This window comes from Carlito syrichta, unplaced genomic scaffold (genome assembly GCF_000164805.1).
Source record: "Carlito syrichta isolate Samal-C Ts95f unplaced genomic scaffold, Tarsius_syrichta-2.0.1 Scaffold289150, whole genome shotgun sequence".
In the NCBI taxonomy this organism is placed as follows: Eukaryota; Metazoa; Chordata; class Mammalia; order Primates; family Tarsiidae; genus Carlito; species Carlito syrichta.
The window spans coordinates 212,453-238,932 of NW_007233246.1; the positions used below are offsets into that span (position 1 = coordinate 212,453).

At 37.1% G+C, this 26,480-nt stretch overlaps 1 protein-coding gene across 1 annotated transcript in view; it reads right to left on the reverse strand.

Moving 5' to 3' along the window:
- Positions 1 to 26,480, reverse strand: part of FAM13A (family with sequence similarity 13 member A) — a 311,993-nt gene that overhangs the window by 166,482 nt on the left and 119,031 nt on the right. Inside the window, exon 7 of the mRNA XM_021710474.1 lies at positions 10,058 to 10,141. Coding sequence (XP_021566149.1) covers positions 10,058 to 10,141 — 84 coding nt within the window. The remainder of the gene's footprint in view (positions 1 to 10,057; positions 10,142 to 26,480) is intronic.

Here is a 26,480-nt window from a genome sequence, read left to right on the forward strand (position 1 = left end):
AAAAAAAAAAAAAAAGAAAGAAAGGGATTGGCAGTAGTGGGAAACTGCCAGAAGAGAGGGGGGTGGGATTGGCAGTTGAGGGAAACTGCCAGGGGAGGGAGGGGTACACCTCATCAACCTGCATAATGAATGTTTGTATACCTAGCCCTGAATTGTACCCCACATCTTTAAAATAAAGAGAAAAGAATATACATATTAAAAAATTCTAAAGAGATTATAGGACTTATTCAAACAGATTAGTGATGACTTAAGAAACAATAAATAGTTTTATGGTTCATCATAAGTAGAAAATTTAGTCATGGCTATGACCTCTATTGAAATATGGAGCATTCTCTATCTACTGAAATAAGCAAGCATTCATATACAGAAATAAATAGGGGCATAAAAAAGAAGGGGGGGATTTGTAGCAAGAAAAGCTTACAAAAGACAAATCAAAGAAAGATACAAGTACACAAACCCCAAAATCTTAAATTCCAGATATTATGTATTTAATAATTATTGAACTTAAAAAAAAAAGTAATAAATCTGACTAGACTTGCAAGAACAAATTTTCCATTACTCTCTCTACACATTTTGACACTCACCACTTTCACGTGACATAAGAAAACAATTGATTCATTTATTCCTTCATTCTCAAGCATTTATTTAAGGGATCACTATGTGCTTGACACCGTGAAAATATTACCAAAAACAAATAGAAAGAAAAAAAGGAAGAAATGCCACGATCCTAAAAGTGCACTCCCAAATGTTATAAAGGACACTCAACACATCAAGACTTTTAGTAAATAGAGCAAATACATGCACAAATTTTTCATTAAGTCTCAGTTTCACATCACATACAAACCATGTCTATGGAGGAGAAACTGATAGGGAAAAAAAAGATCTACTATAAGTAGAATACAGAAAAGAAATAATACAGATACAGAAAAGAAAGAAATAATAACAATAAGAGATTAAGTGATAAACAAAAAAATACAACAGAGAATCAACAGAACTAAAAGATGGTTCTTTGAAAAGACAAATTTCTGGCAAGCCTAATGAAGAGCCAAAAAGAGAATGTCCCAAAAGATAATATTAGAAATAGAAAAAGTTCACAACTATAGATAAAATATTTTATTACTTTTATTTTTTTAGATAAAATATTTAAAAATAAAAATTAATATGAAAAATGTATGCTGATATATTTAATTAGTTAAGACAGTTAATTTCCCAGAAAATATAACTTATAAAAATGAATTCAGAACAGGAAACATGAATAGGCCTATGTCCATAAAATAAATTGAATTATTACTTAAAAAACAACTTATCAAAACAATGAAAAACCAAACAAAAATTAAAAACAAACCAATAAACCCCACCAGACCCAGACAGCTTTATAGGTACATTCTACCAAATATTAAAGAAACTGATCATCTCAATCTTAAACTGTTTCAGAGATTAGAAAAGAGGGACTCGTCTCAACTTATTTTACTAGACTACTACAACCTTTACATCAAAAGTATATAGAATAAAACATATTTATGAACATAATGCAAATACTCATATACTTAGTAAAATATCAGCTATCCAAAACTTGTAAGATATTTTAAAACATATTTCAAGGCCAGGTTCAGAACTGGTTTATTCCACTGATGTAGTATTGGTGTGAGGTTTGAAAAATCTGTCAGTAAACTCCTCCACAATAAAAGAGTAAAGGAGAAAATCCATACAATTATCTTAACAGATGCAGAAGAAAACGTGCTAAAATTTAACTCATTCAAGATGAAAATTCTTAGCAAACTATAAATATAAGGGAGTCTCCCTAAGTTTCTAAAGCATACCTACCAAACAGCTACAGCCAATGTCATAAACTTTGTAATAAGTAGATGTGTGATGAAAAACAGATATAAGAACATACTGACACAAACTACTCTCACAGGAAATAAAAGGAGCAATTATATTGGGTATTTGTTCATCCTTAAGTCTTTATTGAGGGTTCACTATGTACCTAACATTGTGAAAGAATTATCAAAAAACAAATGGCAGGATCATACATAAAAAAGTATGATGTAGAAACTTTCAGATGTAGAAATTTTCTCTTGAAATCAGGAAGCAAGTCCAGAAAGCATGCTATGACCACTTTTACCTAACCTTGTACTGAAAGTACTACCAACACCATAGGACAAAAAACAAAAACAAAGAAATTAAATGATAAAAGGCTTGAAAATGAATAAGCAATGCTCACTCTACTCAGGATGAGGATTTAAATAGGAAGTCAGAGAATTGATCAACAAAATATTATAACCAAGAATTTGGCAGGATTTCTAGATACAAGATCAATAATACAAATCATTTCAGCACTAAACAAGGACAGTTTGGAACATAAGTATCCATTTATAATTATCTACAAAATGTGGGCTACTTAGAACATTTAAGAAGAAATTTATAAATTTTTAAATCAAAAGACATTAGAGGGGAAGAACAAAAAGAAAGTTATACAGTGTTCACAGACAGGATGCCAATTCTCATGAAATTAACTTGTCAATTCAATGTTAGTCCTAAATAAAATTTCTCACGAAACTTGACAATATTCAACTGTAAAAGCAAAGGGCCAAGAATGTCCAAGATAATTTTCAAGAAGGAAAACAAAGTTGAGGGGACTAGTCTTATCAAGTATCAGTAATTAAGACACAGTGGTAATGACACAAGATAAACAAAGAGATAAGGCAACAAATAATACAGTCCAGGAATAGACAAAAGAAAATTTGATGTATGACAGCAATTACACTGCAAAAATTGGGAGAAAATAAAACTACTGAACAAATGTTCTGAGATGCTTGATTTTCATATATAAAATCAGATTACTTTTTTTTTTTGAGTTGGAGTCTTATCCTGTCGCCCAGACTGGAGTGCAGTGGCCGCTCCCAGCCACCGCAGCCTCGACCTGCTGGGTTCCGGCGATCCTTCCACCTCAGCCTTCCAAGTAGCCGGAACTACAGGCGCACGCTACCACGCCTGGCTGATTTTTGATTTATTGTAGAGATGAGGTCTTGCTGCCCAGGCGGGTCTCGAACCCACGGGCTCAGGCAATCCACTCACCTCAGCCTCCCAAAGGGGCGGGATTACAGGCTGAGCTACCGAGCCCGGCGGCTACTTTATGCTTTACGCAGAATTCGATTTCAAATGGATTAAGACAAACATATATGCAAAGAAAATTTAAAACTTTTGGAAAACAATAAAAAAGACTTTCTTAATGGTCTCAAGGTTGGTAAGGACTTCTTAAATAAAATGTAAAAACACAAGAACTAAAGACTCATGAAGGCCAGGCTTGGTGGCTCAGCCTGTAATCCCGTGCTTTGGGAGGCAGAGGTGAGTGGATTGCCTGAGTCTGTGGGTTCAAGACCCTTCTGGCCAACTTGGCGAGATCTCATCTCTACAGTAAATAAAAAAATTAACACCTCATGAATTTGACCACATTAAAAAAAAAGTTTTTGGCCGGGTGCAGTAGCTCAAGCCTGTAATTCCAGCACTTTGGAGGGCCAAGGCGAGAGGATTGCCTGAGCCTGCGGGTTCAAGACCAGCCTGGGCAACATGGTGAGATCATGTCTCAACAATAAAAAAGAAAGAAAGAAAGAAAGAAAGAAAAGAGCTGAGCGTGGTAGCGCACGTCTGTAGCTTCCACTACTTGGAAGGCTGAGGTGGAAGGATCACCTGAGCCCAGCAGGTCGATCTGGGGTGACAGTGAGCATGCCACTGCACTCCAGCCTGGCAACAGAGTGAGACTCCAACTCAAACAAAACAAAACAAAACAAAACAAATCCCCAAACTTTTATGTATGAAAAGGCATTATGTTCTGACAGAGAAGGTATTTGAAACAACTGATAATAGCTAACAAACACATTCCCGCAAATCATTAAGAGAAAGGCAAATGATCCAAGAGTAAAATTGTTGATGACAGAAGAAAGCAGTACACAGAGTAATGATCTCAGATATGATCAAAGGTTAATAAACATATGAAAACATAAACATATTAAAACCTACCCATTTGTATTAATCAGGTAGACTATATTATGACGAATTACAAGTTAACCCAAAAATCTCAGTGGCTTAACAAAACAGGTTTATTTCTTGGACATGACATAAATCCAATGCAGGATGACAGGGGACTCTGTTTCATAGAGAAACAAGGACCCGTGCTCCACTGTCTAGTTGCTGCTGCACAGTGAGAACAGCTGGAGAGTCTTGCACAAGCGTCTGAATTCTCTGCTCCTGAAGTGACATTTATCACTTCTGCTCAAAACCTACTGGCTGGAAGTAGGTGATGGGCCCCAGCTAACTGCAAAAGGGCTGGGAAACACTTGGATACTCAGTGATTGAAAAGTCTCTCTGGCACAAACTGGAAATTAGAGCAATTCAAATTAAGGCAACAGCAAGATGCATCTCATATGCTAGGTTGAGGGAAAAAAGTAACAATGCAAACTCTGCTATTATCAAGGATTGGTGAGAATATAGGAACTAGAACAATCATATCCAATGGTGTAAGTTGGTGCAACATCGTAAGAGAGCACTTATGATGTCTGGAAGAGTTAAAGATGTCCATGCTTATGACCTAAAACTTCCACATGTACAGAAAGATTTGTGGGAAAATTTTTCACTTAAAAATGGTTTGTGGTTGCAAAATATTGGAAGTGACCTAAATAATGGGGAAAAAACTAGAATAAGGGCAATATTCTTACTGAAAGTGAATCCTGATAGAGCATATTGAACAGAAAAAAGGAAGTTACACATGTGAGGCACTGTGTACTATTTTTATAGTTTTAAAACCGCAAAACTATAATCTATATTGTATATAGCTATATAGATATGTAGGTAGCCTATAATAATATGGATGAAAATGATACATACTAATTTTAAAGTAGTGTTACTTTGAGGAAGGAGATATGGCACATTAGTGCAAATTAGTCATAAAGCCACTTGAGTCCTTTAAATCTGTAGGTCTTAAAATCTAAGAAAATAATTCTCTTCTACATTCAAAAGTTATTCTTCATCAACACTTACATAGCATTGCTTTTTATATTAAGGATATATTAGCAACAGTCAAATATTCAAAATGGCTAAATATGATAGGACAACACATGAAACAGTATGACTGTAGATAAGATAATAATATAGATAGTTAGCATAGTGCCTGGCACTTGACTGATGTTAGTTATCATCATCATCATCATCACTATTATTTCTAGTACTACTATTATGATTATTTTTACTAAAAGAATAAACTTGCAGACTAGGCTGATACATGGAAACACATAGTAAAAATAATGCTGGCCAGGCACGGTAGTTCAAGTCTATAATCTCAGCACTTTGGGAGGCCGAGACGAGAGGACTGCCTGAGCCCATGGGTTCAAGACCAGCCTGCGCAACTTGATGAGACCGTGCCTCTATAATAAATGCAAAAATTAGCCTGGTGTGGTGGTGTGCACTTCTAGTTCCAGGTACTTTGAAGGCTGAGGTGGAAAGGATCACCTGAACCCAGCAGGTTGAGGCTATGGAGGCCGTGAACATGCCACTGCACTCCAGCCTGGGTGACAGAGTGAGACTCCAACTCAAAAGGAAAAAAGAAAAAAGAAATAATATTAACGGGAAAAAGTAAAAACTAATTAGAATGTACGCATTCATGAAAGGAATATAAAATATATGTGTGTCCATTAACAATGATTTTAATGGGCATGCATTTTAATGGGCATACAAATAATGTGGAAACTTGGTAAAATTCAATACTTAAGTTACTCTTTCTATTAAGTTATGTATTGAAAATTAAATTATATGGTCACCAAATTATTTCAAAAGCATATATTATTTTTCTCTGATTAACTTTTTTGTACCTAAAATTTTTTATTTTAGAATTGTGGGGTCCATGCGCGGATTTGCTACACAATTATATTACGTGAAGGCAAGGTTTGGGCATCAGACAAGCCTTCTCCCATCCCAGCAGTGGATGTGGCTGGCACCTGTGGGTGGTTTTCTATCCTTTATCCCTTCTCTCTTCCTTAGGAGTGCTCAGTGTCTACTGTGCCCATCCGTGTGTCCAATACTTACTGCCCGTTTTTGAATAAGAACATGTAGTATTCAGTTTTTAAAAGCCCTGTATTATGTTATGTGTCTGATTAACTTTGCATAGACATTTACAAAAAATTTAAGAAAATACAACTGTGACATCTCATCCGATTATTGAAGAAAATCACCTCCTTAAATGATTTATGGTCTCTGAGATCATTAACCTTCGGAAAGAGAAATAAGTTAACAGCTACTTCTACTCCATAACTGTCTACTTGACAACTATACTTTTTTTTAATAACACATCTTAACAGTTAATATGACTGCCATTTCTAAAGGTATTGAAAGAATTCAACGACTAACCAAAACTATCATGTGCCTATAATTTTAACCTTTATCAATATATTTTTATCCAATGATAAAAGTCAGGTAGGAAATAGATCAATGTTTATTTTCTACCTTCATCCTAGCACTTAATGAATCTGATGTTCACCCTCATGCAATAACTCGACCTTGATTTTCTTGCTGGCCAAGAAGAGCGACTGTAGTGGGGAGTCTAGAGCATAACCCAAGAGGAAAGAGGAGCAAGATTGTTTTCCTCACTGGATCCCCTTCGGGACTTATACAGTGAGCAACACATACAAGCTATGAGGCTTACTTGGGGCTATAGCTTCTGTGCTTGGTAGAGAGACTTGGTCTTCTCTCCTGGATATGATTGTAGGTTACAAGTAGCTGTGTCTTTCCACATTCCATACCTCTTTATCTAAAAATCTATTTGATGTTCTCTTCTGTGTCATCTATTCCATTTATTGGTTGGCATATGTAGTCTGCACCAGGGGTCCCCAACCCCTGACCAATGCATTTGTACTGGTCTGTGGCCTGTTAAGAACTGGGCTGCACAGCAGGAGGAGAGCTGCAAGCTCCCCACTGCTCTCACTACTACCGGAGCTTCGCTTCCTACCAGATCAGCGGCAGCATTAGATTCTCATAGGCAGGTGAACCCTATTGTGAACTGTGCCTGCAAGGGATCTAGGGTGCATGCTCCTCATGAGAATCTAACGCCTGACGTTCTAAGGTGGAGTCGAGGCAGTGATGCTAGTGCTGGGGAGCAGCTGCAAATACAGACTAGCATTAGCAGTGAGGTTGGACTGCAGAGACCATAATAAATCAATTGCTTGTAGACTCATATCAAAACCCTACCAGTGAGTGGAAAGTGAGTTGATGTACTTCAATTGTACAGCTGCTTTTGGTGGCAGGATTTAAATCAGAATCCGACACTTATTTTAGTCTGTGCGTGGCCTGCCCGTTATTTTATTTACCACTTCTGCCTGTGTCTCTTTTTATTTATGGTGAATTGTACAATTATTTAATTATATATTATGATGCAATAATAATAATAGAAATAAAGTGCACAATAAATGTTATATGCTTGAATCATCCTGAAACCATCCCCCATCCCAACCCCTCCCAGTCCGTGGAAAAATTATCTTCCACGAAATCGGTCCCTTATGCCAAAAAGGTTGGGGACTGCTGGTCTACACAATATTGAGCATGAAATAGTTACATGAGTATGTCCTTGAGCTAGCAGGGCTGGGAATCATTGCTCATTCAAAAATGTCATGGCACTGAGTAATAGAGGTATCATCTATTTGATCTTGAACTCAAATTAAGAAGCGGCTTTCCTACCTAAGGAAGAGAAATATAACCATCCCCATTGCCCAAGCACAGAGACACCAGCTGGCAGAGGGAACACATGTAGAGACAGATGGTTTAGACTAGAGAGACATCTCCAGAGCTAATGGACATAGGCCATTTCTGGATTACCATTTTATATCTCTAGCCTATAAAAGGATCAGAAATACTTAGCTGTCCAAGACAACCTCAGCTGTAACTGGAGATGTCTAAGAAAGCAATGGAGGTCAAATGGAGTAACATTAATATCAAGGATACACATCATTCTCACAGCTCACTAAGTCACTCTGGAAAGGACACACCATCCACAATTTGAAGCTGTTCTCAGCTTTAGCTTTCAAAGATTAACTGGAAGAAAAAAGATCTTAAGCTACAATCTTGATGACACAGTTAGTGCCTTAACAATGTCTTATAGTTCATATGCCCTACCTCATTTCTGGAATTTGAAATTACAAGGATTATAATCAACCCCAAACTAAGCACAACTCATGCAAACTTAAATTTGCTCACGTAAGTCCACAAAGAAGCTAAAGCCACAACCCAAGGCTTGACACATAAAATAATTTCTCTATTGAATTAGTTGCTTATGAACCATACAGAGATAGATGGTGGGGAGGAAATTAAGTACACATTAATGATTGATTCTGTATATGACTAAAATATCACAAGTGAAATTAATTTCATGAGAGTAACAGACTCCCTTCAAAGTTTATGACAGGTTTCAAGAGTATCTTTTATTTAGAAAGTGATTCATTTAGGACCTCACCACCGCAAAGTAGTTAAAATAAGGTTAATGAGCAGATGTTACCTAAAAAATTCCTCAAACTTTACAACATTTTTTCAATGCATTTGTTTGATGAGTGTATTTTTGACATTGAATTTGTATTCATTGCACAGTAAACAAAATTTCTTCTGTAAATTAATTATATACAAGTTTACACACACAAATATATCAGTGAAAAAGATACTAAAAAAAATTTGAATCTGGAAAGGAAACCATAGAGTTGAAATAATTTTCCATGAAAAAAAATCAAGGTGGAATAAGTTTTATAAGAAAAAATATTCTTATTTCTTCAAAAAACTGTATACTCTTGCCATAAATTACACACTAAGTAAAGCCTTGATACTTTGAATTCCCTTAGAAAATAAATAAAGTCACAATTATTTTTTATAATAACTTACAATTAAAAGCAGAAGATAGAATTATTTTAAATTTTGCCTACAGTAGACTCAAGAAAGTTTGGAGAACATTTTGTCTTAGAACTAAAATAAAAGTAGTTGTATAAATGTCATAGTGGCCAATTAAGAGTATTATATATATCCAGTAAATAGAAGTTCTACTCAAAGTAGATTAACGATTAGGAAAGTAAGGGGCTATAAAATTAATATAAATACTTTTCTGAGAACAAACAAATGATCAAAATTTCAAGACATAATTTGGGTTAAAGAAGTTTTCTTTTTCAATGGCAAAACAATTATGTGTATTTTGGGGGGCGGGCGGTCAAAGTCTCATTCTATTACCCAGGCTGGAGTGCAGTGGCACAATCACAGTCTTTGCAGCCTCGACCTGAAGGGCTCAAGTGATCCTTCTACCTCAGCCTTCCGAGTATCTAGAACTACAGGCATGCACCACCTCGCCAAGTTGCCCAGACTGGTCTTGAACCCCTGTGCTTAGGCAATCTTCTCACCTCTGCCTCCCAAAGTGCTGGGATTACAGGCATGAGCCACCATGCCCAGTTTGGATTTTTCTTGATAAGGGAAACAGAATTTTACACATTAGTCCCTTTATTCCATCACATCTAAGATAGTTCTTAATTTTTTCCTGTAAAATGTATGTAAATGCTTTCCACTGGTCATGTGTTACTTTTATAATCATGAAAAAAATCAATCAAGTGATTTCTATTTTTAAAAAGAAACATTACAGCTGAACATTCTCCTTCACCACTAGGAGGAAAAACGCACTTCATGCATTTCAATCATGCTTAGAAGTAACCTGAGAAAATCTTCTATACTTGACAATGTTCTATGTTAGAGACTGGAAACAATTCTGATTGAGCAGAAGGAAAACCATCTATTAAAAAAAAAAACAAAACAACCCACAGTCTGTTAAATAATAGGAGTGTCCTGAGAGTTTTTGGATGGGATATAACCTTGGATTAAGTGTACTATATAAAAAGTGCTTTTGACACCACCCAGTCCCCCCCTCCAAACCCTGAAAAATAAAAATAAAAAAAGATGGAATGAAATGCAAGCAACAGAGCATGGGAATAGAAGAGCACAAAGAGCCATGCAAAAGTGTTCACGTGGTAAAAGAGCAGACATAATTTACCTTGGTCTTGGGAGATGGTTTTGGCATGTCTCTTTCTAAGCCTTTTGTTAAAAGGATGGGTAGGGGGTTCTTACAACTGGCCTCCTACAAAAAAAAAGTGTACAAGAAACATAAGCGATTAAAGCAGTTTTTAAGAAGGACAAGGCATTTTGAGACAGTGTTGTTCACATCAGAAGCTGATAAGATTGTAGTGAGAAGTCAAAATATTTCCTCTTATTTGTCACATACAACAGTAACATAAGATAAAACGGTGATGGAGTAGGAGGGGGATATACAGGACATATATATTCAGAGACAATGATTACAAATCTTGTTTGCACTCATGTCACTTTATCACATACACACCCACTATAAACAGCTCACCCCTTCTTCTGAGAATTGAAGTTACATCTCTAAGACATCAATCAACAAACTTAAAGTTGCCAACGTTCCCCAAGATATTTTACAAATGGATTCTGACTCTTTACATAATTTATCTTAAACAAATTCCCTCAAATAACTTAGCAAGCCACTATCGAAGAATAATAATTTCATACTAATACCCTAATTGATGAAATAATATGAATATCTGTTTCCAAAATTCTTAAACTTCTCAGTCCTTGATTCACACCAAAACAATATTTGAAAAATAGCAGAAATTAGAAGGATTCAGCTTATGTGGAGTTGTATACATTTACTATTTATTCTTCCATGATAAACCGGAATGATAGTAATCTTATCTGTTTGTTTTGTTTTTTAAATTATGTAGGGTCTCAATTCTGAACAGTCATTAACTAGGATAAGTTTTCCACAGATGACTATTTTCAAATTAAAATAGAAAGAATACATAAAAGGAAATGATAGACAACAGTGAAGCTAAGGAGAAAGTCCTATTTCTCTCACTTGCTCCATAGTTCTCTGCTTCTCATTTATTTCCCCACCATGGCTACCATTCAATAATCTAAATCACAGATCTTTAAAAAAATGTACTTTATAGCGAATTAATTATTGTCTTACACAAAATTTTCATCGACATGTTTTATAATATTACTTAAATTTGCTGGAATTATATTCATTTATTTCTAAAGGGAACAATATATCGCTAGAATAAAATGGCCCCTAAAGAAAATTACAATACTACTTACTACTAACAAATATGAAATCTGATGATATATCAGGCACTGTGCTAAAGACTCTGAATTCATAATGCCATTTTTGCTCCCCCCAACCATATGAACTAGGAACTATTGTCATCATTCCCCTTTTAAGGATAACACACGAGAGCTTACAGCAGTGAAGTAAACTTGCCAACATCACACAGGACTCAGAGATGATTCTGTATAACTTTAAGGCCTGAGTTCTTATATCCTTTATATAACGTCTCATCACCAATAGACTTGACATCTTAAACCATTAAGTTGTGGAGCCATAGCATTTTAAAGCCAAAAGAGTTTTTTAAAGGTCAACCAGTCCACACCCCTCTTTTTACACATGAAGGACTTGGAACCGGAGGTAATGTGTCCAAGATCACATAGACAGTGATGAAGCTGAGACTCATGCCTGGACCACAAGGTTGTACATGGCACCTGTTCTCGGTTTTGTGCTAGGAACAAACATTCCCAGACTCAGGGGACTGGAAGCCTCTTATAAGCTGAGGGGTAGCTGCAGGTGCTGCCAGTACCGTCAGCTGCATGTGGCCTCACGTACAGCCTTAGCAAGGACCAAAGGGTACATTACTGAGATCCCCAAATAAGCGTGCATTCTGGTCCTACCCTATCCCACTAGTTACAACACCTGCTGGTGGTAAGCTGCTTACTGGAAATAGTGAATGAACCCATTCCTACTTCTGACTCACTGTAAGAGGGATAAACTATATCCAGTATGACATTTAGAAGAGCCAACTGCATAATCCATTGCGTAATCTGACTACACTTGGATAATATAATGATGCTGAATGCTTGCATTCTTTTTTAAACTACTGACATAGAAATGCTAGAATGTGATGAGAAGAAACAAGGCAGACGGTTAAGGGGAATTAATAGAAATGGGTAATTATTTTTATGACTGGCTGAATGTTTACAAAGGTCTACAATTCTTTCTTCCTTATGCACCAAATAAGAAGCGGCAGTATTTCTTTATGGCTCCAATATTCCTGCCCTGTCCCTGGAAACTATAAGCACATGGCTGACAGTCTGCTTTCCCTATAAGACTCTGAAAGCATTTTTTTTCTCAATTTTTATCTGAAAATGTCACCTGCATGAATTATGGTTTTTTGGTTTGCGTGTTTGTTTGTTTTATGACTTTAAATTCAAACAACAGAGACAAAGTTTAGTGGTCAGAGAACTGAACTGGGAGTCAAGGATCCAGCTCAAGGAGTAAGCGGTATTTACCGACAAAAAGACAAGCTAGCTCCTGTTCAAAGTTGCATTCCCAATACCCCGCCAGAATGGCACTGAAACAGCTGCCCCGACCTATGCAGCAAGCAGTGAGCCAGGGGACTCCAGAGCCACAAGACACAAGTGGCATCTTCCTACAAGGCCAATGTTATTTAGCTTTCTGGAGAAAAGTTAAATAATTCAACTAGTAGCTTAAGTAAATAAATGGTAATAACTTAATGTAGTCTTTTAAAACATATATTATGGAGATAAGTGTGAAATAGAAGATATTTTACAAGTTATACTTTTAAAGAGCCATTTACACTTGTAAACATGTATCTAATAGAATTAGAAATTTATGTCCACACAAAAATGTGTACATCGATGCTCACTGTAGCATTATTCATGATAGCCTAAAGGTGGAAACAATCCAAATGTTCATCAGTTGATAAATGGATAAACAAGATATGGCAGAGTCATACAATGGAGTATTATTTAGCTATGAAAAGGAATAGAATACTGTACATACTACAACATGAATAAACCTCTAAAACATGCTCAGTGAAAGAAGTCAGACACAAAAGGACACTATTGTATAACTCCACTTCCATGAAATACCCAGAACAGGCAAATAGTAAGTGACAGAAATCAGATTAGCGGTTTCCAGGGGCAGGGAGGAGGGGGAATGTGGAGTGACTGCTAATGGGATATGGTCCACATGAGGTTTTTTTTTAGGGTGATAAAAATATTCTGGAAATAAGTAATGGTGATAGTTGTACAATTCTGTGAACATACTAAAAACCAATAAATTGCATTTTTTTAAAGGGTGAATTTTATGGTGTGTGACATATCTACATTTTTCACAAAGCCATTTAAAGTAACTCCTCACACTCTCAGGGCAAAGTGAGGAGAATTTGAGTTTGTGTTCAAATACTTCCCTCAGAAGAACTTCTTTGAAAAACTTTGAAGGAGGATTTTTAGTGTTTCTAAGTGTTCAACTGTATGTGGGCATCAAAATTCAATAGCTATCAACTGACTCCTTTTTTTCTAATCTTAAACATGTGGGGTACAATTCAGGATTAGGTATACAAGTGGTCATTGCACAGGTAAAGTTTGAGCCTCCCTTTGGTCCCACATTATCTGGTTTGAGATCAGGTACCCTTACTGACATTGTATATCCCTGCCTCCCCTGGCAGTTTCCGGCTACTGCCAATCTCATTCTTACAGTATTATGGTAATGTTCAGGGCCCACTTAAGGGTGAGAGAATGTGGTACTCAGTTCTTTGAATCCAATTTTTAACAAAAAACGAGTGGCATTCCAATGCTGGGCACTGGAGAATGAAGTGACAAACAAATTGGACATTAACATGTCATCCAGGGTATATTATAGCATTTGGTCTACCTAGATTAGACTTCTGACTGAACTGATTGCTCACTTTACTTACTTTTGTGCAACACCTACTTGCTTAAGCCAGCTGTGTCATGGTTAAATGACACATCATTTAAAAATACAATAGGGAAGGAAAAATAACATGTTTATCATGGCTATTTTTCCCCTTACTATTCAACTACGAATAGCATTGAAAACTAGAAAAACACTCTGTGCCCCCTCAGCCTAGCATACTACTCCCACAACTCTTCCCGGCCCTGCTTCCTTAGTTCATCCAGACTTGAAGTAGATTCCCTTCCCAGGATACCCCATCTAATCATCACCGCTCTCGTCCCACTTGTTCTTTGTCCCCTGTCCTTTTTAATTTTTACTTCTAACCCTCAGAAATATCTCACTTTATGTTACAAGAAAGACATCTACACCCGCATGTTCATCACAGTACAATTCACAATTGTAAAGGTGTGGAATCAAACTAAATGCTCATCAGTCAATCAGTGGATAATGAAAATGTGGTATCTATACACCATGGAATACTACTCAGCCATCAAAAAGAACGAAATGATGTATCTTGTAGCAACTTGGATGGAATTGGAGAACATCATCCTAAGTGAACTAACTCAGGAAGAGAAAACCAAATACCGCATGTTCTCGCTTATAAGTGGGAGCCAAACTAAGGATATGCAAAGACAAAGAGATGGCATAATGAACACTGGGGACTCAGAAGGGAGAAGGGGTGGAAGGACGAAAGATTACTTATTGTGTACAATGTGCACAGATGGGGGTAGAGGGTACACATAAAGCCCAAACCAAAACCAATTTGTACCCACTAAAGCTATTGAAATAAGTAAAAAACAAACAAACAAATAAATAAATATCTGACTTCAAATTCTTTACTTAGAGAGGATTTGGTCAGTCTTGTTCATAAATATATCCAGTGGCCTAGAATAGGGTTTGGCACACAGTAGGAGCTCAATTGCTGAATGACTAAGTGGAACGAATGAAAAAAATTCCTTTTCTAAACTTTCACAATCCCCTTGCATTCCTCCTGTTTTTAATTCCCTTCTTAACCAGCCTTCATTCCATGATCCTTCACGCCCTTGCTGAAATCCTTAATTTCTTTCTTCTAGTCTTTGATCATTGAATTCATCTCACAAAAGTACAATGGTGCATGAATATAGATATGTGCCTTCTCTGTGCTTGGAATGGAGCAACTGCAAGTAGCTGGAAAAAGAACAGAGTTGGTTGGTTGGTTTCACATTAAATTTATGACCATAAATTTGTGGGCCTGCTCCTATGCACAGCACTTCTGATATACTTCTTTAGTAACTTGACTTTCCAGTCTCCACAATGGTATCTCATGTCTTGTCTTCTCTTCTCAAACCCTTTTCCTTCCATTCTCACTTCATAACTCTTTAGAAAAACAGAAGCAATGGAGCAGAAGTGCTCACTGCCCACCATCAAATATGCAAACCCAGCGACAATCAACTCCTCCTCTCTGCTATCCTTGCTGTTGTATCAAAGAGCAATCCCCCCAACCCCGGATCTCACTGGTCACTTCCCAAGGACTTCTCCTCTTCGGTGATCTCTCACTCCCCCTCCACCAGAACATCCCCACCAACCACAATCATGTTCTGGGATTATATCCCATTTTTTCTTTGCTTTTAAAACAACCCTTCCTTAATCCTCCCATATCTTCCACTAGCTATGATCCACTCTTTTGCTTCCTTTCACAAATAACTTCTTCAAACAGCCATCTTTACTCACTCTCTCTCCTTTGTCGTCAATTCTTGAATGCACTCAAATCTGGTCTTTGTCTCGCTATTGCACCGAAACTGCCAAAATGGGTACAGCTCAGTCTCCATTTCACTAGTGTTCTTAGAAGCATCTGAACCAGATAACTCTTTGTTTCTTGAATTACTCTCCTCTCTTAGCTTCTACAATGTCACTGACAGGGGCCTGCAATGGTTACTTTCAGGCGATAACCTGACTAGATTAAGGGATACCCAGAGAGCTGGCAAAACGTTAGTTTTGGATATCTGTGAGAGTGGCACAGAAGGAGGCTGGCATTTGAGTCAGAGGACTGAGTAAGAAAAACCCAGTGTGGTTGGGCACCATCGAATTCTGTGCTGGGGACATAGATAGAACAAAAAAGCAGAGGAAAGGCAATTTGTCCTCTCTCTCTTGGAGCTGGGACACCTATCTTCTCCTGCTCTTGGACATCAGAACTCCAGGTTCTTTGTTCTTTGGCCTCTAGATTTGTACCACCAGTCCCCCAGGTCAGGCCTTAGGACTTGGACTGAGAGATACACCATGGGCTTCCTCGTTCTCAGGTCTTGAGACTTGGACTAAGAGATATATCATGGACTTCCCTGGTTCTCAGGTCTTGGGACTTGAACTGAGAGATATAACATGGGCTTCCCTGTTCCTCAGGCCTTGAGTCACGGCCACCAATCTCCCTGGTTTTCCAGTTTATAAACAGCATGTTGTGGAACTTTTCAGCCTCCATAATCCTGTGAACCAGTTCCCACAATAAATCCCCTCTCATATATTCATTCATATATACATATTCTGTTTCTCTGGAGAACCTTCACCAGTACAAGGGAAAAACAGTTTTCTACCTCACTGACCAACTCCATATGGTGTCCTCGGCTGCTGTTTCTCTTCTGTACAATAAAGTTACATATCTATTGGTTATTATTATTTTCTGGATCCTCTACCTAACAGAAGTCTACAAAGGCAAATAATTGGTCTCCCTTATCCACTACTGTGATCATAATGCTGTAGAAAAGTGTCTGGTATAATAGGAGGAGCTCATTAAATGTGTGTTGAGTAAATGAATGAAAGAAGTTAGAGTGACTCAAGGGTTGATGGAGAGATGCCTTTTCTCCCAAATTATACAATAATATCATTCTTTTTCATGGCTTTTAAATACAACAGTATGCTAACGATGCCCACATTTGTGTATCTACATTTCCCTTGAGCTCACATCAATCATATCTAACAAGTCACTTGGCAATCCTGCTTGGTTGTCTAATAAGCAGCTATATTTAGTATGTCCAAACCTGAGTTTATAAATTAAGAAAAAGAAAAAAAACAAAAACCTTCTGTCAGTCTTTGAGTCTTCCTCAGATTAGCAAATGGCACCTGGTTGCTCAAGACAGTGTCTTAGAAATCTACCTTGAGTCTTCCCTTTCCCAACCCTCCATGAAGCCCAGAAAGCACTATCTCTGAAATAAACCGAATCCATTCACATCTGTGTACACACTCACCCAGTCATAACCATTGTTGCTTGTCTAAGTTACTTCAAACATCTTACCTTCAACAAGTTTGTACATGTCAGTCAGATGATCACTTCTCTACCCCAAATCTTCCAATGTTGTATCATCACTTCTGTAATAAAATTCAAACTCCTTGCCTACAGTCCTGCATGATTCAGTTCTTGCCAGCTTCTCTCATCTCATACCATTTGCCCTCTCCCTCCTTATGCCTCAGCCACAAAAGCGTTATTTTCTGTTCTTCAATAGTTCAAGTTCCTTCCTGCCTTCAATAATTCACCCTTCTTACTCCCTTTTCCTGGAATGCCTTTCCACCATTTCTTCATAGCTGTGCATTCTCATCTTTCAGCTCTGATGTCACCTCCTCAGAAATGTCTTCTTTTACAACCCTATACTTCCAGTGATTTTGAGAATAAGTTAATAACACATTTTCTTATTACCTGAATAATATAATGATGGGTGAAGGAAGATGAAAAATAAGTATTATGACAGGGAAGCACTATCAAAGAGCTGCATTTAGTATGCTGGGGTCAAACTCACAAGAGATGATTTGATTGGATTTGGTGATCTGGAGAGCAAATGATGGAGAGCAATACTGACATGACTCCAAGGGGAAGTAGCAATAGTCCAGGCCTGAGGCCTTCTAAAGAAAAGAGCATATAGACAGTGCTGTCTACATACAACCAGTGTCCAATAAATGTGAGGGCAGATTACAGGCCAGTCTCTTCTGCAATTCATCTGTATCTGCAAAATGAATCTCAATTTGACTGACTGAAATAAAAAGAATATTTTCTTAAAACTAAAAAAATACATTAACTTTACATAAATGAAAACAAGTTGAATTAAAAACAGTGCTTTCTAGATTCTCACTTTTGGAAAAAAAAAAGTCTGTAATTCTCTGACTTGGACCAGGAAAGTAGACACAGAAGGGGTAAAAAGTAGTCAAATTCTGGACATGATTTTGAATTCATTACATTTACTTTATAAACTGTAACTATAATATTCACAGATATAACTCTTATTGTCTTTAAGCATATTAAAAATGACTCTATGGAAAATGGGAACAAGACATTTCCACATAAAGAAAAGAGGAATAAAAATGAAATGCAGCAGGGGTGGTCAAATTAAACCAAAGATTGTCAAGTACTATAGTTTGAATGTTTGTTTCTTCCAAAACTCATGTTCAAATTTAATCGCCAATGTGGTAGTACTGAGAAGTGGGGGCATTTAAGAGGTAATTGGGCTCTGCTCTCATGGACTAATGGATTACAGAGTTAATAGATTAATGAATTATCATAGGAGTGGGGCTGGTGGCTTTATAAAATGAGGAAGAGAGCCCTGAACTAGCACACTCAGTCCCCTCAACCATGTAATACCCTGTACCACCAGAGTCTCAACAAGCAAGAAGGCCCTCAACAGATACAGTTCGTTGACCTTGGACTTTTCAGCCTCTATGACCGTAAGAAAGAAATTCCTTTTCTTTACAAATTACCCCAAGCTTCAGGTATTCTGTTACAAGTAACAAAAAAAAGGACTAAAGCATTAAGCATCATTAAGCATTACAGTTTGGATCCTCATCTTAATATTACAATCCAATACAGAGTTTTCTCTTCCTTCAGCCCCTGTGTTACCTCCTTGGGGAGGCTTCCTCTAACAACCTCATCAAAAACAGCTTTTCCCAGTGCCTCCCTTATCAATCTGCCTCATTTCTGTCACAGTACTCATTAAGATTGGCTTAGGTGTCCATGTGTTGCTCTGGTGATTTCAGATCTATTCCTAATACCTGTGCTTTTCTTTGATTATCTAGTCTACCATGCTTTCTCACTTCACAGTCTTGACCTGGAGAAGTTTGACTTTCTTATTTAACTACACAGAGGTTTCCATAATGAGCCTACTGTCATGGGTAGGTGAGCAAGCCTCTGACTCAGGGCCTTTGCACTTGCTGTTCCCTCTGCTTGGAATGCTCTTACTCCAGCAGTTTCTATGGCTTGCTCCACCACACCATTGAGATCTCCACTCAAATGCTACCTAGCATAGGGGTCTTCCTTCACTTCCCTATGTAAAACAACTGTTCCCTTTTCTCACTGCCCCCACTCATACACAGTATCATTAATTTCAAGAGCATTTCATGGTTCAATTTTTTTCACAGAATCTATCATCAAAAGACATGGCAATTTCTTTAACTGTTTATTGTCTGTACCCCTCCTATTAAAAGGTAAACTCCATGAGGGCAGGTATTAATTGCTAAATTCACTGCGATTTTCTAGTTACATAGTAGGTATTCTATAAATGCTTGCTGAATCCCTAGATAGACTGATGATTCAAAAACAACCCCTTCTGACTCTTTTCTCCTTCAGTTTATCCTCCACATGGATACTAAATTATTATTTCTCCTTTATGACTCTGTCTTAGTCTATTTTATGTTGCTATAAAGGAATTCCTAAGCCTGGATAATTTATAAAGAAAAAAAGTTTATTTGGCTCATGATTCTGATGGCTGGAAAGTTAAGAGTAGACATCTACATCTGGTGAGGGCCACAAGCTGCTTTCACTCAGGGTGAAAGATGAAAAGAATCAGGTGTTTGTAGACATCATGTGGCAAAAGGAAACAAGAGCTGGGGGCAGGTGTCAGGCATTTTTTAACAAGCAGCTCTTGTGGGAACCAAGAGAGTGGGAACTCACTCACCCTCATGGATAGTCTACTCCTCATGAGGGATCTGCCCTCAGGGCCCAAACCTCTCCTGTTAAGGCATCACATCCAACACTGGATCGAATTTCAACATAAGATATGGTGGGGACAAATAAACCATCTCCAAACAGCAGACTCATCCACACTACTCCTTTTCTAAAAACGTTTAATTACTGCTACCTACCAGATCAAATTGAAATTCTTGTTCCTGCCATCCATAGTCTTTCAACCTACCCTTTTTGTTTTATCGAACCCACATGTACATTATCATCCGGATCACTTGTTGCTTATGCTAGTTACTTATGTGGGCTTCTCCCATCCCACATTCTTGACCTTAGATGCTCAAAAGACTCTTCAATCATTTCTCTCTCTTTTTGGCACCAAAGTGGACTAGCAGTGTTCATTCTCCTTTCTTTGGGAAAAGATTTCGTTTTAGGAAATCACCCTTCTCCTGTTTGGATACACTGTGTCAGTCCAATTATCTCTGACCAACGGTTGGGCATGTCTTCTAAGAACTTCCATGTATCAACTGGATATTCATTCCTTCTCATTTTGATCAGAAATGAGAAGACTCAAAAACCAAAAACAGCAAAAGCTGATTTATCCCAGCGGCAGTTCCTTGAAGAGACTGACCTGCTTTCATACCACTAGCAGCCCAGAATCTTGCAGCTGCCCTGGTATACGTCCTTTAGGAATATGGTTTGTAGAAATTCCTTTATTTTTTTTCTTTCCTTTCTTCAGTCTAATTTTAGCTAGAGTTGTTTTTTGATGCTTTCAACTACAGTACTTTGAGTTACACAAATGTTGATTACAGTATCTCTTATAATGTGGACACTCAATAGAAAATTATAAATTTAAATCTTATAGCAATGACAATGATTATCAAAATAACAAATAGCACTGGCTACTAAAACGATGGCACTTACTATGTGCATGGCTTTCTTAGTGTTTATTACATTTTTACTCATTTGATCCTCACAATAACCCTATGAAATAGGTACTTTTACTATCTCAAGTTCATATGTAAGGAAACTGAAGTAAAGAGGGCATAAGTAGCTTGTCCAAGGTTACCTAATAAGTGACAGCACTGGAATTTGAAGCCAGGTAGTTTGTCTCCAGAGCCTGCACATTAATACTGCATCTCTAGAAGAATCCTTCCTACGCAATGAGATGAGGAAATGTTGCAGGTTAGGTAAGCCCTCAAATAAACTAAAGCAGGAGATCATAACAAATAATACCCACAAAACTTTAAATTATTTTACCTTAAGTCCCTTAAGTGTTCATTTATTTTCTAGTCTTTTGATGTGAGCATTTGCTTGGGAACGGCCAATAGGCTGGAATTCCACAGCTTCCTTTTTATATAAACCACAACCTTAATGTATCACCTCCATGGAGTGAAAATATCTTTATCATCACTTTAATCATTAGTGAGTCTTTCCTAAGCATTCAACTGAGCTTTGTGTATACCATACCATTTCCTCATATTCTTCCTCTGGGCATCTGGAAAATACATTTCCAGCCTCCCTTCCAGTTAGGCTGGGAACCATGAGGCAAGACACTTCCAAGTCTGGCCATAAAAATATTCCGAATTATTCTCATTCTCTTCTTTTCCTACTGAGGTAATCTTGGAGGGTGGCTGGTTTCAAATGGAGCAGGGTTACTCAACCCACTGGACTGCAAAATGAGCGAGAAATAAACTTTGACTGTGTTAAGCCACCAAGGTTTCAAGGTGTGTTACAGAAGCTTGCATTAACTACTCTGACACCATTTTTCTAGAAATAGCTATATTGCTGCATTCACCTTGCATTTGTTTAACTAAATTATATAAATATCATAAAAAACGATAACTGGCATAATTAGGTTTGGAAACAAACACAATTGACTTCTGGTTAGCATATAGTAAAAGTGGTAACAACAGCTAGATAGATGGGTCACCTATTAGTCACAAGTATTCAGAGCTGCCATGGACAGCAGTCAGTATGTCTTAAAAGTGAACGCAGAGAATTGACTCATCTAACAAATTAGGTAGATAAAAGTCATTTAAGCAAACTTTTATTGTACACACTAGAAATATGAACAATTATTAATGCCCAGAATAGTTATTATGACTTTCCTAAAGGAAATTTGAGTTAACTTTCATTCAGACAAATATGATGCAATTTAATGGACATTTGGAGTAAATATAAATAAATAGAATAAGTGTTTTAGAAGACACAAGAATGTGTACGTTGTTCCTCAACTTTTAGAGAAAGGCCAATCATAAGTAAATATGAGATACTGTTCTTACCCTTGAGGAACGTATAATGCAACGTAAGAGAAAATAAACAACTCACCCAAGGCAGAATGTTCCAACAGAAGAGAAAGTGCCACAAGACAGCAAAGAAGATGAGGATTGTAGCACCTAGAGAATACAGAGGTCTTCAAAGAGGGAGTAGAATTTGAGATGTCTTTGTTGGATCCACACCAACCCAACCAGAAGCAGACCTTGCCACAGGAATTGAGAGCAAGTGGTTTATGTGTATGGTTCTGTGGCATAATGGGGATGAGAGCAGAGGCAAGAACGTAGCCAATGATGAAAGTCACTATTAAGCTTAAACTTAGAGGGGAAAGCTCTGGAAATAGTGTAAAACACACCAGAAATTTATAGCTCCACACTCTTCAGTCTTGGTTAGCCCTGGAGGGACGTTCATTTCTAGGCATTTCTGGCCCACAGAAGTATAACTCCCATCCCAAGGAGATCAACTGAAGAAAATATCAGAAATTCATTTTTATAGCAAATATGTGATCTTTGAAAATCTGCAAATATTTACTTGCCATTTACTGAGTGTCTCCTGTCTGCCAAATATACCCAGTATAGTAATTTAATCTGGACAACTTTATTAAACAGTTCCAAAGTATTGTCACCTCATTGTAGACAGTTTAAAGGTTATCTATATAACCATAATGGTGTTTTCATAAGCAAAAACAATTTAGTCTCTTCTGTTAAATATTTCCCATAATAGGAAAGAAGGAATTTAACACCTGGTGGATTAGTCTGTTCCAATGATTCCTGAGCAGACATGACTTTCTAGTGTTTATCTGTAATCACTCTATAAAACAAAATGTCTGGGGAGAAGAAATTAACATCAACTTGAATTGTAAATATATGACTAAAATCTAAAAATTGGGACCATAAAAATACTCCAAGCTAAGCAATAACTTTTAATACTTTAGTGATTTATACTTCTTGCTAATCTAATCAGGTTCCACTACTAGACATTTCCCATTCAAACAAAGTCATTCAAGCAAACAACATTCTATCATGCTGTGTCATTTTTGTTTTTCCTAAACATTACTTAATATTTTTTAACCTTCAAACTCAGAACCTATCTAAAAATTGTATCTATCAAAAGAAGGATTTCACCTAAAGAAATGAGCAAATGAATTCTAATGTAGTGCTACCTCTGAGTTCTTTAGTGCTCAAAATTATAACAGATTTTGGTGGGTACAAGTTAGTCATTTTCACTATGTAAGTTTACCCACACAAAATAAAGAGACAATATAAACAAATTCAAAACAAGCAAACAACAAAAACCCCAAAACATCTTTTATTTATTGTGCCTACTCCTCTAATGCCCAGAGGTTTGAAGTATTCTTGAGGGGCTATAGAAGAGGATAGGAGGGGTGAAAACATAAGAACCAGAATCAGAAGAACAGAGTTCAAGTACTTCCCTGACACTGACACTTAGTTGATACAATTCATACTCATTCAATGAATACGTGTATAAAATGCTCATGGTTCTGACGGTTCAATTGAAAACACCAAGATTTTGGTTATTTCTCTAATTGGCCTCTAATCCGTACTTTCTTGATTTTAAATCCTAGCTCTGTCATTTGCAGTTGTATAAGCTTGAACGATTTACACTTCCGACTTCCTCATCTGTAAAGTGCTGTTAAGATCACTTACTTCACAAGGTCATTGTAAGAAGTAAATGAGATGGTATAAATAGAAGTGTAGCACAATGTCTAGCACAAAGTTCTCTCTCTCTTTGGCTCCCCTGTGCCTACATTATTTTGTTTATTTGTTGTAGATTGTAAGCTCCCATAGGGACAGGGGCATGGCTTATTTATTTTCTGAAGCTCTTAGTCCAGCACTTAATCCAGAGCTTTGCAAAGAATAGTTTTACATTAAATAAGAAAAAAGTGAACAAACATTTGTAGAAGTTAATTGTTCTTAGGCTGTGGCCCTAAATGAAAATGAAGACACATGCAATGTTTTTGATGAAAAACACATGGGAAATAGTTTAGTGTGTTTATATGATATACTAGTTTATGTGTTAAGTGACTTTTACTCTACATCAATAAGATTGAACTTGTTGGTCTGAAAGTCAAATGTAAAAAAAAAAAAAATGATTAAACTTTGTAATCAAACTTGCCATAACATATATTAGTGAGGACTTCCTTCAAACTAATCACTATGAAGGCCATTATAATATTTTGCTTTTGCTCAGGGCATTTAAAAATAACTCTTTGGAGAGTTTGCTTATGAGTCACATGAGAAAATCAGCATAATTATTTTATTGCCAGATTTAAATTTGAAATCCAAAAGTTAATATATAATCACCACTCCTCAACTTAGTGATATGCCATAGCTCAAAATGACTATTGGTTACTTATCACAATCAAAATATTAAAGTACAAAGATTTCTCAGTCCAATGATATACAAAAAAAGGCATACGGATGACATATGTTGTGAAGACAATTTTATAATTCCCAAAGATATAATGAGTTATAGCAACAACATCTAAAAATCTTATGAGACAGTTTCTCAAGATATTTATTTAGCATAGGGTCATACTCATCTAGATACTTCTAGATATGATATTTAGCAACATATTAATCACATTATTTAATGGTGTATACATATGTATGATGCTCTCCATGAGCTCTATTAAATATGTGTTCACATTACTTATATACAAAGTGGACAACTAGACAAACCAAGATTATGGCCTTCCTGTTCATCTCAGTATCTGCCACCCTCTTGGGTAAATTCAGGGTCAGTAAGGACAAACCATCACTCTTTGTATTTCCCATCTCTTCCTCATCTCCTTTCCCATGATTTTCTATTCTCCTTTACTTTAGTCACTCATGTTCATAAACACAACCTAAACCTTATTATCGCTCCAGATAGCACTACCTCCAAAATCACTAATGCAACCTCCCCTTTCCTGTTCACAGCTCCTGTTCTTCAGCTTGATTATGTCCCTGCTCTCACCTCAAACATGCTTTAGCCTAACTGGGGTCTTTAGTATTTCCTACCATGTTGTTCTTGTGTATCCTAACTTACCCCCAGCTCCCCTCGCCATCTTCACTACAATCATCCAGGTCCAAGCCATCATCATCTCTCACCTGCACTTTTGCCATAAGCTCCTGATGGGTCTTCCTGTTCAAGAGCCTTGCAGTCAGAGTAGTTTTTTTGTTTTGTTTTGTTTTAATACAAGAGCCAGATCATGGTGCTTTGCTGCTTAACAGTATCTAATGGCTTTAGTCAGAGTCAAAGTCAAAGTCCTAGAGAGGACATGACCTGGCCCGTGTTGCCCCTGTGGCCTCATTTCCTTCTCCTCTCCACCTTACTCACTTTAATCCACATACTGCCTCTCAGCTCTGCGCATCCAACAGATGAGACATACTAACACCAAGGCCTTTGTGCCACTCTTCCCTGCCTGGGTGCTCTTCCCTCAAGTGTCTTCACGGGTTGCTCTTTCACTTACTTCAAGTCTCTGCTCAAATGTCCTCATCAATGAAGCATTTTGACTGTCCTACTTAAATAAGCAAATTCCACTCACCTACTTCTGTCCTTCCCTATTTTATTTTTCTTCACAGAACATATCACCATCTGACATACTACATTTTTCCTTTTTAAAATTATCGTTTGTTTATGGCACTCCCCCTAGAATATAAGATTCAAAAGAGCAGCTATTTTTGTCTATTTTTCACTGTTATACACCCTGGACCTAGAACAACACTTTGCTCATAGTAGACAACTGCTGAATACTTGGATTTATTGAATTCAGCCTGGAGTTCATGCTCTATTATTTCAACCATACTTATGTCACTAGAGTTTGTGTATGTGTATCATATTTTCACATGAAAACAGGATTGGAGAGGCAGGCATCTTGGCTCATAGGCTTGCTATAATTTACATGCTATAGAATGCATAAATCGTAGGCTGCAGTTGAATGAGTTTTGACAAATGTATATACTTGTACATATCTTAATATCTCTATTAAGGTGTTTATCTCTATTAAGAACATGTTTATCATCTAGAGGGTTCCTTTGGGCACCCTCCTAGTCAAGCACTACCACTGCCACCCCAACCCCACTGAGAGGTAACCACATCTCTGATCTCTTCAATCACTCTCTCTTTTCATATCAGGAATGAAAATCTTTCTCAGAGGCCCTCCGTCCCCAGAACACTTTCCCTTACATTTCCTTGACCAGATTTGTGTCACAGCCTACCCTTAAGGCAATCACTGGCTAATGAGGGTGGTATAATAGACCATTTATGATTCATCCATTCCTTGACCTCAGTACATTGCTGCAGGCTCAAATAAAACTTTTTTCTTTCTTTTCTTACTTTCTTTTTTTTTTTAGCAAGGAAGAAGAGGGAAAACAGTTGTAAACACACAATTTTGCTGGTCTATATATCCACGCATCCAATATCTGACCTATT